General features: G+C 48.7%; 1 protein-coding gene across 1 annotated transcript; it reads right to left on the bottom strand.

The window, feature by feature from the left end:
* Window positions 1-13,687: 13,687 nt before the first annotated feature.
* On the bottom strand, window positions 13,688-14,962 carry LOC123123232 (histone H1-like). Its single transcript, XM_044543704.1, has 2 exons — window positions 14,666-14,962; window positions 13,688-14,553 (listed from the first exon to the last, which is right to left on the bottom strand). The coding sequence occupies exons 1-2, from the start codon at window positions 14,861-14,863 to the stop codon at window positions 13,939-13,941; spliced, it is 813 nt and encodes a 270-aa protein (XP_044399639.1). The 5' UTR covers window positions 14,864-14,962; the 3' UTR covers window positions 13,688-13,938.
* Window positions 14,963-17,215: the final 2,253 nt, after the last annotated feature.

The raw sequence follows: 17,215 nt of genomic DNA, 5'->3' as shown, positions 1-17,215 counted from the left end.
AGGGAAATCAGAGACCGACTGCAATTGGCCAAATCCCGTCAGAAGAGTTATTATGATGCAAAGCACCGGCAGTTCAGTTTTGAACCCGGAGAACATGTGTACCTCCGAGTCACTCCTATGAAAGGAGTTAAGCGATTTCAGACTCGTGGAAAGCTGGCACCCAGATTCATTGGTCCATTCCCAATTATGTCTCGAGTGGGTACGGTTGCATACCAACTGGAACTACCCCCGGAGTTGTCAGAAATACATAATGTGTTCCATGTTTCGCAATTGAGACGATGCATATCCCCGCCTAAGAACAGGACTGCAACGGCTGAGATAGAATTGGCAAAGAATTTAACTTATGAAGAAAGACCGTCCAAAATTTTGGATCAAGTGGAAAGGGTCACTCGCAGCAAAGTCAGAAAAAATTTCAAAGTTCAGTGGGAGCATCACACCGAGTCAGAAGCAACTTGGGAGCAGGAAGAGTTCCTTAAGAGTCAGTATCCAGAGTGGTTTTCCCAAGCAACCGAATCTCGAGGACGAGATTCATTCTAACTGGGGGAGGTTTGTGACAGCCTGGTTTTTGCCCTTTCTTATTTGCTTGAAATTTCATTTGAAAGTTTTTGAAACTTGGAGTTTTTGAAACTTGGAGTTTCTGAATCTTTTCATTTGGACTTAAACACTTGGGCATCCTTGGCTTTCACCCAAGTGTTCACTTCTCTCCCAAACCATCACTTCACTTCTGATCCACCACAAAATAACCTTTGGAATATTTTTCTTAAATGAAAAATAATCGTTTTCTCTCAAAAACCCTAAGCCAGATCTGTTTGCTTCAAGGCAACCCTAATTTTTATGGCTCAGAAAATTCTAAGATAATTCACAAATATTCTAGGGACCCTAGGGCACCTCCCTGAGCAAAAATATTTCATCACTTTTTGGAATATTTTTGCTACAGAAAATCTTTTTTGTTCTGGACAGAAATGGTAGTTTCTACAGCAACTACCATTTTACTTGCTCCATTTGACATGAACTTTCTTGTGCATCTTTACCTTAGTAACTTATTACTAGCCTCCAAAGCACAGCCCCAAACTCCCAGCCATTTGACCACAGTAACATCACAAAGTTACTGACCAGAAACTTACCTGGCTTGTAAAATCTTCTCTACTGCACCTGGATCCAAACCAAACCGTGGTAAACTTCAAAACTACCATGAACAACATGCCAGACATGATTTTTGGACGAAGGCTGGCCGGAGGAGAGAGTTCGCGCGGTGACCACGCGTGTCCATGATGCCAGGCATGCGTGTCGACGCGCTCTGGGTGCCGCCGAACGCTCTGTTCGCGCGTGCTTGCTTCCCCCGCCTGCCCAACCATGCCAAACCTCGCCACCATCATCGTCTCGACGTCCTTAACTCCACCCTGGCACTCGCCGACACCGGAGCTCGCCGCAACGAGCACGGGCAAGGTCCGGCCAGCCCAACAGTGCGGGCGCACTGTGCTCGTCGTCACCCCCTTGATCATGTGCTCGTCCCGCTCGCCCACAGTGGCCGCGTGACCTCCGTCGCCTTCTCCCCCTCTCACTGACGCCGCTCGTCGCCAGGCGCCATGGACAGGTGTCCACCGGCGGAGCCCGAAGCACCCTCGCCGCTCGCCTATGAATAGAGCCACCCCCAGCCTTCTTGAGCATCCTCCAGCACTCACACACACTCCACGGTCGAGTAGGAAGCCGTAGCCCGGCCGGGCAGGCCTCGGGCCGCCGTCCCCGAGCTCGAGCTCGCCTGCGATCCCCTCTGGTCGCCGCGGTAGCTCCAGCCCCTCCCAGGCCTGGGCGACCCCTCCAGGGCCTCCGCCTCTCTCCGGTGAGGCCGTCTCGCCCGCTTGGAGCCTCTGGAGCGGCCTCTGCTCGCCGCCTTCCTCAACTCCGACGACCTCCTCGTTCTGCCTCCGCTCGCGAGCTAGATTCCGACGCCGTCCGACCACCCCTAGCCATGCTACGGGTACGGGTAGGTGCGCCTCGACCTCCTCTTGCCATCCCTCCCTCTCGTTTGGGCCAAGGAGCCCTCGTCGCCGGCGAGAGCTCCAGCGAAGCCGCGGCCCTCTCTGTTTCTCTCTCCCTCTTCCCCCACCTGACTAGCGGGGCCCGCTAGTCAGCCACTCAGTACACGTGCGAAACAGTACGAGTGGTGGCGCCCCTGGGCTTTACGCCTTCGACGTCACCCGCCCCCCCCCCCCCAGCTGTTTCTTTTTATTCAAATTCATTTATATTCCAGAGAGCTTCAAACAATTTTAACTTTTTAACCATAAGTCCAAATGAGATGATTCTTTTTGCATTGTGTTCTTTGAAAGGAAATCTAACAGCTCACCAAAGGTAAGATTTTTCTGAGCTGTTTAGAATTTCTGGTGAATTTCAGAAGTGTTCTTGATATTCTCTTTTTGTGTTTAAAATTATTTTCAGAAGGTGAGGCTTGTCTTGAGGATCACCAGGAGGCTTGTGAACCTCATCTGTACTAAGGCAAGCCACAGCAACATTTTTATGATGCCATTTCAATATTTGTGATTTTCTCACTTAAATGAAATGATTAACCCATGCATGTAAATAATTATTGAATTATTTATATTCTGTTAAGTATTGGTCAGTTGTTATGCTTGATTTACAGAATAGTTGAGACTAGTAAAGGAAGTTAAAATTTATTTGAGGTGATGTCAGAAATAATTTTGTTATGCATGTTAGTAATTATGTAAAGCTTTGTGTTTGCATTCTTAAATTGATAAAACTTTGTTAGAAAATATTTTGTTAAATACTTGTTTAATCATATACTTGTCTTACAGAATGTTTGAACCCAACTTAGTGATAAAGAAATTAATAGTTGTTGATAATGATATCTTTTGGTCAAGCATATGAAAGATTTATCGGAGTTACTTTCTTGCGTAGGAAATTAATAAAACTTGTTGCAAAATATTTTGGTTAAGTTGTGAGTCATTTTGAGCAAGTAGAGTAATATGAGTTGTTGAAGTTTATGCTTGGTGTGCATATTGATGACGTCGGTCATTTTTATCAATATGTGATGCATGTGTTGTTTTGCATTTCATGGCATGCTATGACACCGGTCATTTTTAGTTTAGAGATTAATCCTGAATATAATTCAACTTGAATATACCGTTGACTGGGTCATGGTGCCACTGAATCGAGTTTCTTTCCAGTGCAACCACATTTGCCTTGTGGGAGGCCTTGATTCGGTCCATTGACACGGCCTCTGGTCGGTGCCTCCATCTAGGGAAGATTATGTCGTGCTTGCCCTGGCCCGGTAAGCACACATAATCTTGTGTGCTCGTTGATGAGATTATGGTACCGAGTCCCCGAGTGGGAGTGTTTTGACCACGAGGGTGGTCGGGGTGTCTTTGGTAGACACGGGGCCACCCAGGACCAGCCCGTTGGGGATTTGGGTCGGAGTGGCCGGGAGAGTGTTGTGGCAATGGAGGGGTTTTGTCAGAATGTCATTGGTCCACCCGAATGGGAATGCGAGGCCATGGGTTCCGTGGTGTGGGTACAGTGTGCTACCTCTGCTGAGTGTATAATCTATCGATAGCCGAGTCCACGGTTACGGACACCTCGTACTAGGTCCCACCATGAGTCAACGTTTAATAAAAATTGCACACTAAGCTATGAACTTTGCATTGTCAATGGATGGCAGAAAGGCCATCGAGGTATTTGGGACCAAATGATGGTCGTGGTTGTGATCGCCGTAAGGATCATGAGTTGTTCTTGAGAAAGACCACTATGGTGGTGTGTTTGTGGTCCAGAGATGGTCACAGTTGGTAAGCTGTCCTAAGGGACGTTCGGGCTTGATCACAGCATGTTGACATATAAGGTTGCATTATTAATAATTGGTTAAATATCATGATATTGTTTGTCATTATGATTATGCTTGTTGTGAGCTTGCAAGTACATTCAATGCACTGACCTGGCGTGTCATGCCAGATTTCAGGAAAGTCTCGTTGGAAAGGAGCGCTGTTCGAGTCTAGATCATGTCCACGTCAGTGTCCCTGTGATATGGAGCTTCCGCTACGACGTTATTCCGCTGCCACGTAGTTGTTCGAGTCGAGGCCCTTTTATGTTCACTAAATAATGTACATATTGTTCCGCCACACCGAGTGTGCCGCTTGGCCTCGACCACTGTTGTAATATGAACTCTGTTCCGCTAGCATTAATAAAGCGGTTGTTTTCTGTACCAATATGTTGTGTGTTGCCAGAAGACATGATCTCTGGGCTGGCAATGCAGGGTAAACCGGTCGCTCTGAGCCGGGGTGCCACACTCAGCAGCCTGCCAGCCTACATGGTGTTGCATGCCTCGTTGGCCTGGACGCGTGTGGGAGAAAGGCGAAGCGGCGACGGGCGGGACGGGCTTCGTTATCGTACCCGATAAAGTAAGAGGACACCTAAGTAGCGCATTTAATGCATTTTGTCCTATGGTGCCAGAGATAAACTTGACTACTGTACAACTTTTCACCTCCTGTGTGCCACTCTGGCAGCCCCTTTGACTATAAAAGGAAGCCCGCGGCATACTGAGAGAGGATTCGGACTTTTTGGACCCTGCGCGCTTTGTAGCTAGTCCAAGAACACGAGATAAACACAAGCCAGTAGGAGTAGGGTATTACGCATCACTTGCAGCCCAGACCTGGATAAATTTCCCGTGTTGATCTCTTAAACCCGCTCTTTCCAGAGCCCTGCGCCCGCCGACCGTAGAAGGGATTCCCCGTGATCCCATAGGTGTCGTTTCCACCGACACATTTGTTAGACACAATGCTGCTCTTAACATGCGCAACACTACTTATGGGCCAGAGGTTTGGCTGATGTATATTGGTTTTCCAGATGACTATCAGAAAGACTTTTATCTTCAGCGCTCTGTAGATGATTATGGTAGACTGGTTTCCTGGAATAATCCGAACATTGATCGTCGAGTGGTGCTGATCAAGGTCAGGGTGATTCACATGCGGCTGATCCCCAAAAGTATCGTTGTTCGTCATCTCGGTGGAGATAGAGCCTGCTGGACTGTTGCGGTGTTCATTTTGAGGGGTGCAGATTGGAACGCACATGACCCTGAAGTGCCCACAGCGGATGAGGAGCCGCCTCTGGCGAATGGCATCCCCCATCCCATGTTTGGTGAGGGACTCACGGCAGAACAACTGTATCAATAGTAGCTGCAGAATTGGCTTCTTCAGAATGGGATTGGAAATGATCATGGCCCGCACAATGCAGCCCAACAAGATGATCCTCATCCTGCTCAATGGGATGCTTGGCCCGCACAGCAAGTTCCACAAATGCCTACTGCCCTGGTTAATTTTCAGTCCTGACTGGCAGCTCAAGGTCTAAGAGTTCAAGATGGCATCTTACCTGAAGACAATGTGACTGACAGCCTCAACTCTGCATGGGATTCTAGCTCAACTGCTAGCACACATGGGTCTTCTCAAGCTCTTGCCCTCCCTGCTACTACTCTTTTTGTTGCTCCCACTAGACAAGAAGTTATTTATGTCGATGTTGCGGTTTCTGCTGTTAATCTGTATGTGAGCATCTTTGTCCAAGGTAATGAACTCACCAACGTGCTTGTCAATGATGTGATACCACGCCACACCTTCACTGCTTACCTCTCAAGGTCTATTATGAGTGTGGTGGCTGCCTATGGCCCGTGGAGATCTGGTTATGGTTTGCCTCCTTTGGACTTGCAAGTGGCATCTCCATACACAAGCTTTCGAGTTGACAATGAAGAGGCTGCCATTATGGTGTGTTTTTCTCCTTGTGTTCTGAATGAAACACCCAGGCCATCTGCTGTCCGGATTTCTGAATTTGTGTTTGAAGATATTGCGCTCAATCAAGTCACTAGTGTGGAGAACTCTCATGTTGATTCCACTATAAATGATGCTGCAACTGATGTCCTGCCTTCCCTTGCTTCCCTCGGTGAGGTTGACAGCTCTCTTCTGCAGGAGGAAATGCAGGCTCTGGCGACAAGTGACAATTCAAACGTTGGGCCACAACCCCTGGTTCAGCATACTGAAGATTCCTCTGATTTGGGCTTGGCCCAGGTGTTACCCACTGCCCCTGGCCCATCTCCTGCACGCCCGCGCCGCTCTAAATATCAAGTGCCTCTGGTGACCATTGAAGTTTGCCGCAGAACCCGATCCACTCGCTATGATGGCTTCAGAGTGCCTCAAATTACTGACATTCGTGCTCCTACCTCCAAGGTCAAACCAAGACAGATTCCATCAGCGGTCCCGAGCTCCTCAACATCTGTAGCAGATCAAGCGCCGCTGCCTACTCCACTTCGCATCATGCAGGACATTGCTATCAATCGATGCGATGTCCCACCTCAGGAGCTGACTGAAGCTGCTCTACCGGCCACTAAAGCTTCTGAAGATCAGACCATCGGCATGGGGGAAGAATCTTCCTCCTCGGAGTAACTTGGCGTCTGTCCTATGCCACTTTTGCGCAATTGGAATGTTCTTTGCTAGAATATTCGTGGGTTAAATTCAAATAAAAAACTTCTAGCCTTGTCTAATGCAATCTTTGTTAGTGGTTGTGCTATCGTTTGTCTGCAGGAAACTAAGAAACCTGTTATCGACCTTGCTTTTATTTAAACTTGTTGCCCTAGGAGGTTTGACAATTTTGCTTATGTCCCATCTAGAGGTGCTTCAGGTGGCTTGCTTACCATCTGGAATAGCTCGGTTTTCTCTGGTGATGTGTCTGTTTCTGAGGATTTCGTTTTGGGCATCAAATTTACCAGTACACTCTCTGCACAATCCTGGACCTTATATAATATTTATGGCCCATGCACGGGTCCTGCCAGGGTTGATTTTACCAATTGGGTGTATGATATGGACATCCAAACGGACATGATTGTCTGTTCCTTGGCGACTTTAACTACATTCGTGGTCCAGAGAACCGCAATAAGCCCGGAGGAGACTTTAATGACATGTCTACTTTTAATGACATCATCCGCAAACACAATTTAATTGAGCTGCCACTTAAGGGATGACTTTACACCTGGAGCAACATGCAACAAGACCCATTACTTGAACAACTTGATTGGTTCTTTACTTAGCTCCATTGGACACATGTGTACCCCAACACGCCAGTTAAACCACTTTGTAAACCGGTCTCGGATCATACTCCTTGTGTGGTAAGCATTGAAACAAAAATACAACGTACCAAACTTTTCAGATTTGAATCATATTTGTTGTTACACCCCGGCTTTATGGACGTGGTCAAAAAAGTATGGGATCGACCTATCAACCCAACAAATGCTGCCACGATCCTTTGTCGCAAGTTTAAGCTTTTGCGGCAAGAATTAAAAGCGTGGAGCAAGAATATTTCTCGGTTAACGGTGGCTATTGAGAATACCAACAACACCTTGACCGAATTGGATGATCTTGAGAATAGAAGACCTCTCACTATCCCTGAATCCAACTTTCGCAAGATCATCAAGAATCATCTTCTGAGACTGCTGGATTATTAGAAGCAATATTGGAAAAAGCGATGCACCATTCGTTGGGTTAAATTCGGAGATGAGAATACTAAATTCTTCCAAGCCGTTGTAACAGAAAGATACAGGAAAAACAACATCACTATCCTTCAAACTCTGGATGGGCTGACGGTGGAAGATCATACGGGTAAAGAAGCCCTTCTTTTCCAAGCTTATACCGAAAGACTTGGTACTTTCAATCCTACACAGATGAAGTTTGATCTACCATCACTGATTCGACCGACAGAGAATCTTGACCACCTCACGCTACCATTCACAAACGAGGAAATTGATTCGTTCATTAAAGAAATGCATGCCGACCGTGCATCGGGGCCGGACGGTTTCAGCGGCTTATTTATCAAGGCTTGCTGGCCAATTATCAAGGAGGATTTCTATACACTTTGCGCTCAATTCCATGCAGAGGATCTTAACCTCCAAAGCATAAATGATGGGCTAATAACCCTCAGTCCAAAAGTAGGGTCCCCCTCCATGGTCAATGATTACTGTCTGATCACATTACTCAACTGTTGCCTCAAACTCATTACTAAGCTCCTTGCCAACCGTCTGCAAAAAGTTATCCTAAGAATTATACATTGCAACCAATATGGCTTCGTTCGAGGGAGATCAATCCAAGACTGCCTTGCCTGGACATTCCAATACATCCATCAGTGCCAAGCCTCCAAGCGGAAAATAATCCTCCTAAATTTGAATTTTGCAAAAGCCTTTGACACGATTGAACACGATTCAATGATCAACATTATGAAACACATGGGGTTTAATGACAAATGGTTATCGTGGATTCAATCAATTTTTTCTGCTGGGCGATCTTCTATTTTGCTTAATGGAGTCCCAGGCCAACAATTCCACTGCCGCAGAGGTGTTTGTCAAGGGGACCCACTCTCCCCTCTCATCTTTGATATGGCGACGGATCTCCTCCAATCAGCCATCAACGATGCCTACAGGAGAGGTCTAATTGAGCTGCCATTTCCCTCCAACGGGAATATGGACTACCCAATCATCCAGTACGTCGACGACACGCTTTTACTCATGCCCGCCTGCCCTAGACAAGCTGCAATCATTAAAAACATATTGTCTGACTATGCCCAATCCATCAGTCTGAAAATCAATTTCCACAAGTCAACGCTCATACCCATCAACTTGGATTTGGAGCTGGCCACCAACATTGCTACGAGTTTTGGATGCTCGATTGGCTCTATGCCTTTTACCTATCTTGGCCTCCCCCTGGGCACTTCCCGTCCCACAATGCAAGATTTTATGCCACTTGTCAGCTCCATCGAAAGGAACCTGTCCTCCACGCTCTCACTTATGTCGTACACAGTGAAACTTACTTTAGTCAACACAACGGTTACCTCTCTGCTCATATATGCAATGTGCACGCTCAAGTTCCCTCCAAAACTCATTGAAATGCTGGACAAAATCAGAAGAAGATGCCTTTGGGTCAAAAAGACAGACCAAGGTGACAAATGCAACTCTTTGGCTGCATGGGACATGGTATGTAAACCCAAAAACAAGGGAGGCCTCGGAGTGCTAAACCTCAGGATCCAGAATGAAGCCCTCCTCATGAAGTTCTTGCACAAATTCTACAACAAGTTGGATATCCCTGGGTCCAACTTACCTGGGATTCTTATTATAACCAGAAAATTTCACACGCCATGGATCCAGTGGGATCCTTCTGGTGGCATGACATGCTCAAGCTAACCAACCATTTTCGTGGGATCTCTCACATCAACATTGTGTGTGAAACCACAACCCTCTTCTGGAAAGATCTATGGACTGATCAATTACTCTTGGAGCCGCACCCACATGCTTTCTCGCATGCAACTAATGAGGATGTCTCCGTAAAGGATTTCTTGGGGATCACATCGCTAGGAGCGGCCTTTCATCCACCACTCTCTCCCTAGGCTCATGATGAGGTCAGACACATGCAAACGATCGCGTCCTCCCTCCAACCAATGGCTGCAACTTCGGACGTATGGCACTATGTTTGGGCAAAACCACTTTCAAATCCACGGACTATTACCAGTTCTTCTTCAGGGAGATTCAATCTCATCAAGTCTTTTGGTGGCTTTGGAAATCCAAATGCACAATGAAGCTGAAGGTTTTTGCATGGTTACTGTTCAACGAGAGGCTCAATACCCGGAATATGCTCAAGAGACGTCATTACAATATAGGCGACGATCATAATTGCCTCCTTTGTGGGCTTAACATTGAAGAGACGGTTGAGCACATGATTTTCACTTGCTCTTTCAGTAAACATTGCTGGCATGCCCTGGACATAAACTGGGAACCATTCTCTGGCCGGATGCAAGCTATTGAAGATCAGAAAAATAACCACCCTACACCGATGTTGTTTGAAAAATTCACTGTGGCAGCGTGGAGCATATGGAAGGAAAGGAACAATAAACACTTCAGAGCAATTGACTCTTCCTTCTGGTCCTGGCTAGACATATTCAAGAAAGATTTTCAGCTCCTCCAACATAGGGTCAAAGAGGTCCATAGGCCTTTTGTGCTCAATTTTGTAAACTCCTTACACTAGACCACTACTTTTGTATAACTGCTCCCCCCACTTGGCCCAAAGTGGTCAAGTCCTCCCCCCCCCACCTCCCATGTAAATACTCCACTTTGTACAGTGCTCTTTTATCTTATTAATATAATTACACAGTAGGAGCCTTTCCTGCTGTTCACGATCAAAAAAAGTAATCAATGATCACATTGAGTCCATAGGAAAGCTAATACTATTAAAAGGGGATGAGGTTTTGATCATGAGTCATTTGCTCAAGTGCTTGAAGATATTCCTCCAAAACCCTCAGCCACGCCCTCACATTCCAATATGTCCAAAACCCTAAAGTTCATCTTGGTCCCACCGATACACATACACTCGGACCCATCGAGATACATTTGACAGAGCCTCTGCCTAAACCCAGAAACTCAGTCTCACCAAGATGGCATTCAGTTCCATCGAAGTGCACTGGCAAACTTTCTGTAACCCATTAACTTCATTTTAGAATTACCAAAATCCTGATAGTGCTGAGGTCATCTCAAATCGGTCCCATCGAAACGTCTAAAGTTCAAATCTTTTGCACTAATCGGTATCACCGAGTTTTACACCCGGTCCCTCCAAGTTGTGCATAAAGGTGTGTAATTGTTAGATTTTTTGTGAAGGTTATATATACCCCCACCTACTCCACCTACTCTCAGAGAGAGCAGCCAGGACGAAGCCACCACTTCCCATATCCATTTTCTGAGACAGAACCACCTACACTTGTGTTGAGATCAAGGGATTCCACCGCAACCATTTGATCCTTGATTTCTAGCCCCCTCAAGTTGCTCTCCACTCCAATCCTTCTCCCACCACCATGTCAAATCTTTGTGAGAGTGATTGAGTGTTGAGGAGACTATCTTTTGTAGCACAAGAGCAAGGAGTTCATCATCAACAACAACATGTATTACCTTTTGGAGAGTGGTGTATTCTAGATTGGTTAGATGTCACTTGTGAGCCTCCAAATTGTGTGGAGTTGAACCAAGAGTTTATAAGGGCAAGGAGATCACCTACTTCATGAAGATCTACCTCGAGTGAGGCTAGTACTTTGTAGACGTAAGCCATGATGGCATAGACAAGGTTGCTTCTTCGTGGACCCTTCGTGGGTGGAGCCCGCTGTGGACTTGCGCAGCCATTACCCTTTGTGGGTTCAAGTCTCCATCAACGTGGACATACAATAGCACCACCTATCAGAACCACGCCAAAAATCATTGTGTCTTCATTGCATTTGATCTTCCGATCTCTACCTCTCTTTACTTCCTTGCACTTACATGTTGTTCTCTTTCTGCTGCTTCATCTCTAGATATGCATGTGTAGGAAGTATTGATTCCCATTTAACTTGTGCTAAAATCTGCCTAAATTCCAAGAAATTGTTTTGCACATTTGCCTTACTAAATGTCTATTTACCCCCCCCCCTCCCCCCTACCCCAATCTAGACATATCTTCTCGATATTTGACATGGTCTCCTGTTTCCCCTCTTATCTACTCACCTCGTCGGGATACCCTATCGAGGGATCTGCAGGAATCTACTCTGGCAATGGCAGATAGCCTGATGACAAGGACTAGCTTTGGTCGATGTTTGCCAACCTATGGGTGTGAGGGCATGGATGGAAGAAAGACAGGTGTTGACAAGCTGGTCAAGCAACACTTGCATAGAGCACAACAAAGGATGAAGGACCATGCAGATAAACATCACTAAGAGAGACCTTTCCAACAAGGTGTACCTGGAGCTGCAGCCTTACAACCAATTATTGGTCACCAAGTGTGCGTGCCACAAGCTCGCATTCAAGTTCTTCCAGTCGTTCATGGTCATAGCTAGAGTTGGGGTAGTGGCTTACATGCTTCATCTACCGGTGGTTCGCTTGTTCATCATGTGTTCGATGTATTGCAGCGCAAGAAAGCGCATCTTCGCGTCGACCAGCTAGTGAGTCCTCTCCCCACTAACGAACCTGAGTTTCAGGTACCCCTGGAAGTGTTGTGTATCGTTGGCGCAAATCTGCCAACAAAATGGTGTGCCATGGCCTCGCCACTTGAACTAGGGAAACCGAGGGCGCCTCCACCTAGGAAGACATTGATGATCTTCATCGACGCTTCCCAAGAGCTCCAGCCTAGGCACCACTGCAAACCCTTGATCGGCGCAACAAAAAGACCAATCACAAGCCAGTTGGACGAGTTCTCGTCCACTGGTCTTACTCCACGGCGGACAAGGTGATACGGGAGGACCTCGTCGGCTACGTCAAGGCCACCTTGAAGCTCCAGCTTGGGGACAAGCCGGATTTCAAGGAGAGGGCATTGTTGGCGACACTTCTATGATTCTACCTCTACTTCCCCTGTTGCTCCAAACAAACCCGACACGGCATCTACTCCAAGCGACAGCATGAAACGAAGGGTGATCAGGCCCAAGACTACCATGGTGAGGAAGCCCAACCCCAGAGTCAGTGGGGCCATAATGGGTTCAAGGCCGAGGAAGGAAAGCACTACTTAATCAGTGGTCTCTCTGCCCTAGCACTTAGGAGTACGATGGGGGCTACACTCTCTGGTGTCTCTCTTCTCCTTCTTTCCTCAACCTTTCGATACGGCTCAGTGAGCTTGTCAAACCGCCTATAATAGATAGTGAATCACATCAGTTACCTTAACAACGTGTTGCAACTATTGTGATCATCCAGGGGTTTGTCCCGTGGTTTTACTATGGGGTGGGGGTAAATAATCGATGCCATCTATGCATATGTTGTGATACCCGCTTACTCGTTCGCCCCTCCCTCTCGGATTGTAAAGCCCGATGTAGATTGTCAATTTGACAATGTGATATAAGTTATATATCACAAAATAATTCTTTCGAATATGAATTCGATGGTTTACCTTTTTAAGCATGTGACTCAATATTTTAGGCGCCGGGCCAATTTTGTGCATCATGCCACACCCTCTGGATGTTTGATCATTCATAGGTCCTCACGTTTAGCCACTCCGGTGGTACATCCCCACACACGCTTGCTGCACATTCACATGCTGCAAGCTTCTTCTCGCTCTCACTCACAGCACCATGGTGACATTGGTGTGAGAATGCGTAGCGTAGTGATGGTGAGTTGAAGCTGTGAAACGGTAACACTGCAGGCATCACCGAGAAGAACGTCCTGCTAACCTGACAGGTCACCGGAGCCGACGGTTACTGCGAATCTTCTGGCGCAGCAGCCCCTGTACTTCTGGCGCAGCATCCCCAAACGCACCTCCCGCCATAGCTGAAAACATTCGTCGATCTCGAGCTTTTCAAGCCCGCCTTTCATTCTGAACTACCGTCCATTCCTAACCTATCCTGGAAAAATCACATGCGGCTGGTGTACTAACCGACGGCCGCACCTGCCATGTACAGAGAAGAATACAACAGCCTCTTCATTTTATTTACAGCTCATAAAGCCACCTACTAGACGTTGGACACGAGATTTGCTTGGCATTTGCCATCAAACACAAACCCAAGTAAATTTCAGATCTCAAATGGATTCCATGTTCACCGAAACAGCACAAGATTTGCAGTATCATACCGAAATCACTAACAGAGAACACTAGAATTTCAATTGTGCAGCACCAATATTTGGGCAAAGGAATCAATGTAAACTGTGACAAGTTTCAGAAGGATGTTGCTAAAATGAAGATTCAATTACCCAATTCAGTTACACAAATACATAAGCTTGCTACAACGCGATCGTCGCCACCGTTTCTCACAACACACACAAAGGGGTGCACAGGATCACCAGTGCACCCCAACCCAGATTTCAAATTTACAGCCTAGCACCCCCGACACAGCCCGGACATCTCGACTAACAGCACAGAACAGGAAAAACTGCTACTGGAAAACTATCGCCAAGCCCTAGGATCTCCCTCCAAGGATCTACTTCTTGGCCTTCTTGGCGGCCGGGGCCTTCTTCGCCGGCGCAGCCTTCTTGGCGGGCGCGGCCTTCTTCACCGGCGTGGATCTCTTGGTGGGCGGCTTCCTGGCGGCGGCCTTCTTGGGCGCCGCGGCGGCAGGGGCCTTCTTCCCTGGCGCGTCCTTGGCCGAGGTCTTGGCAGCCTTGGCGGGGCGGCCCTTGGGCTTGGCGGCAGCCTTGGGCTTCGCGGCGGCCTTGGCCTTGGGCTTCGCGGCGGCCTTGGGCTTCGCGGCGGCCTTGGGCTTGGCGGGCGCCTTGGCCTTGGGCTTCGCGGCGGCCTTCTTGGCGGGCGCCTTGGCCTTGGTCTTGGTGGCGGTCTTCTTGGCTGGCGCCTTCTTCTTCGCCGCGGGCTTCTTCTTCGCCGCCGGCTTGGGCTTGGCCGCGGCGGCCGACAGCTTGTACGAGGCCTTGACCTTGGTCAGCTTGCCGGAGGCGACCAGCTTCTTGAGCTGCACCGACAGAATCTTGCGGAAGTTGGCCGGGAGGTGCGCCTTGTGCTTGTCCTCGACGAACTTGGCGATGGCGTACTGGCTCGACCCCGTCCGCTCCTTCAGGGCGGTGATGGCCTCCGACACCATCTGCGCAAACGCAAACACCATCAGATCAAGCGCAAACACGAACGAACAGAGAGCAATTCAAACGAGATACAACGAGAATGGGGCTAGATTCGGCGAAGGACTCGGGGTTTACCTCGGCGTAGGTCGGGTGGGCGGGGGTGGCGCGGGGCTTCCTCGGGGCGGAGGGCTTCTTGGCCTTGGCCGCCTTGGCCTTGGTCTCCTTGGCCGGCTTCGCGTCGCCGGCGGCGGCCTCGGCCGTGGTCTCCACGACGGGGTCGGCGGCCACCTCCACCTCAGGGGCCGGGACATCGGCGGCCACGTCGGTCGACATTGCAGCGAGGAAGCGAGGGGAGAGGAGAGCGCTGGTGCTTGCTTGCCGGAGCCGAGAGAGATGCGTGAGCTGAGGCGCGGTGGTGGGTGAGGAGGTCGTGGCGGAGCAAGCGGTGGTTAAATAGTGGGAGACGTCGGGAAGACGGGGGAGGCCCGAATGCCGCGCGCTGATTGGTCGAGGGGGCGTTGCCGCGGATCGCCCCCCTAAGCGGCCGTCAGCAAACCTGGCCCGCCCGATCTGCTCCCATCCAACGGTCCTCCACGCGCCCCATCCGATGCCGCGGATTGCTTCCCCCCTGGTTGGCCCTCCCCGGCTCAGGAACCAGCCTCCGGACCTCCAGAGTGTGCTTCTCCTCTCGATTTCCGATCAAATATCGCTCGATCAGACCGACCAATTCGACTGTAAATTTTTGCATCGTGTAGGCACGGACCATGACTTTGTAACGAGATTGAGTTTGTGTGATTTGGTTGAGTATTCTGGGAGAAATTAGCCGGTGATCAGGGACTGGTCAGGATGCTGCCTTTGTGCGAGTTCGCCGGAGATTTCCGGCCGGGGGCACGGGGTGCTCCGGTGAACAATGACATTTTCCGGCGTGGTCATGTAGCTGGTTAACGTAGCAATCCTAAGGTACGGGAAACACGTCGATCGGACGTCGTTTTGATAGGCTACGAGGCGACGGAACGAGATGCAAGTTGCACAGCTTGCGGCACCCTTCGCTGGTGGTGTGTGAGTTCAGCCCTGCTTTGCACCGTTCTCCGGCGCGGTGCCCGGCCGGCTCGCCGGAGAAACGCCGTCCTCCGGCAGGTGTGCACATGGGGAAGGCGTTCCAGCTGCTGCATTTGGGTTGTCACTTTTGAGTTCGGATTAATTTGCATTGGAGTGATCGGTGTTTGTTCTTGTGGCTGGGGAGAGTCCACCAGGTGATACAAGCTGGCTCGCTCTACCGCTGAGATCAAAATTCTTGATGATTTCGTATGATCTCTCGATGCACAATGCAAAACTGTATCTAGCCTTTGATGGAACGACGAACTGGATTGGAAATATCGAAAGTTTTCGTTACTGTTTGTACCAAGAAGATACATGTCCAGGAAGAGGTCAACGTTGGGCTGGGTGTGGTGCTCTCTGCCAAACATGATGATCGATAGAGCTGATCAGTTCAACATTCCAAAACATGGAATTCACATAGTTTTGATCTGCTCGAGAAGTTTGAAAATGCAAATGACAAGTGAAGGACTACGGACGGGAAAAGGCAAACTTGTTTGTTTGAAACCGAGGAGTACCATCAGGCAGCTGCATGGTCTCGGCTCATGGTGAACCCGGGTGACCGGTGTAGCATAAACAAGCTCAAGAGCTCATTTCATGTCGATCTTAAACATTCAAAGAGATGCATCCTAATCTGGAGCACCGTACGAGGGCCAAAAAACGATTAACAACAAGAAGTCATACGGCATATTACACCAATACCACGGAAGAAGAGGATGGATGAGTGTGTTCTTGGCAGGGCTGCAGCAGTGCAGGTGTACCATCGGCTCATCCACATACTGTCACCATGGAGGATTGATCTAATCGACTCGTGGGGTTGGAGTTAACGCTGCCATTAGCTCATTTAGGAGTGCTAGCCATGATGTAATTGATCGAATCATGCAAAGACATGCGTAGAAGTTCATTCACCTGTTGATGCACCGGTGAACCCATGTTATAGCAGTAGACAATTCCACGGTCCACATCACACTCCACTTCCACTGGCTAGACCGCCCCATCTTTCCTGTCTCGTTTTAGCATCTCAAAAATCAAATCAAATTGTCACGGAGCATAATGTGGTTAGACATCTTGCTATCTGCACTACTGCCTTTGATGATCTGCCCGGATTTGGGGTGTTCTTCCAGAGGATAAACCGAGGCAGCAAATGCTAGACGACGATGGTGCCGTTGAACCGAGTGCTCGTCAAACTCCTCTGTGATTAACCAAGACGGAACTTGCGCCGGTGAAACGTACGATTTGTGTTCCATCCAGCTCTGTTTTGCTTGCCGGAGCTAGCTACGTACCCATGATAGGAACGCCGCCGGCGATCAAGTGGCTGGGAGCAAAAGTGGCCGGCGCTGCTTGCGATCCTGATTGCATGTCGCCCTCGGCGTCACGCATAGTATGTAGGATCATATATCTCCAGGGCACTCAACCATCTCGCTTTCCAAGAACATCAACGGTGCAACAAGAGTGTCTCATTTTGTGTGTTCGAACAAAATCCAGCGAGGCATGTGCCTTTTTTTTCCTGACCAACGCAGAAACACGCAATGTATGTCGTCGCCCCGTGCACGGTCGACGTGTGCACCATCACGACCGTGCGTCGTCGCA

Source organism: Triticum aestivum, chromosome 5D (assembly GCF_018294505.1).
Source record: "Triticum aestivum cultivar Chinese Spring chromosome 5D, IWGSC CS RefSeq v2.1, whole genome shotgun sequence".
NCBI lineage: Eukaryota > Viridiplantae > Streptophyta > Magnoliopsida > Poales > Poaceae > Triticum > Triticum aestivum.
This window is presented reverse-complemented; position numbering and strand designations above follow the sequence as displayed.

Bases quoted from the DNA above. Each gene is read 5' to 3' on its own strand.
- LOC123123232 (XM_044543704.1), bottom strand. From the start codon at position 14,863: ATGTCGACCGACGTGGCCGCCGATGTCCCGGCCCCTGAGGTGGAGGTG. The intron at 14,554-14,665 runs GTAAACCCCGAG...GCGTTTGCGCAG, and splicing joins CCCACCCGACCTACGCCGAG to ATGGTGTCGGAGGCCATCAC.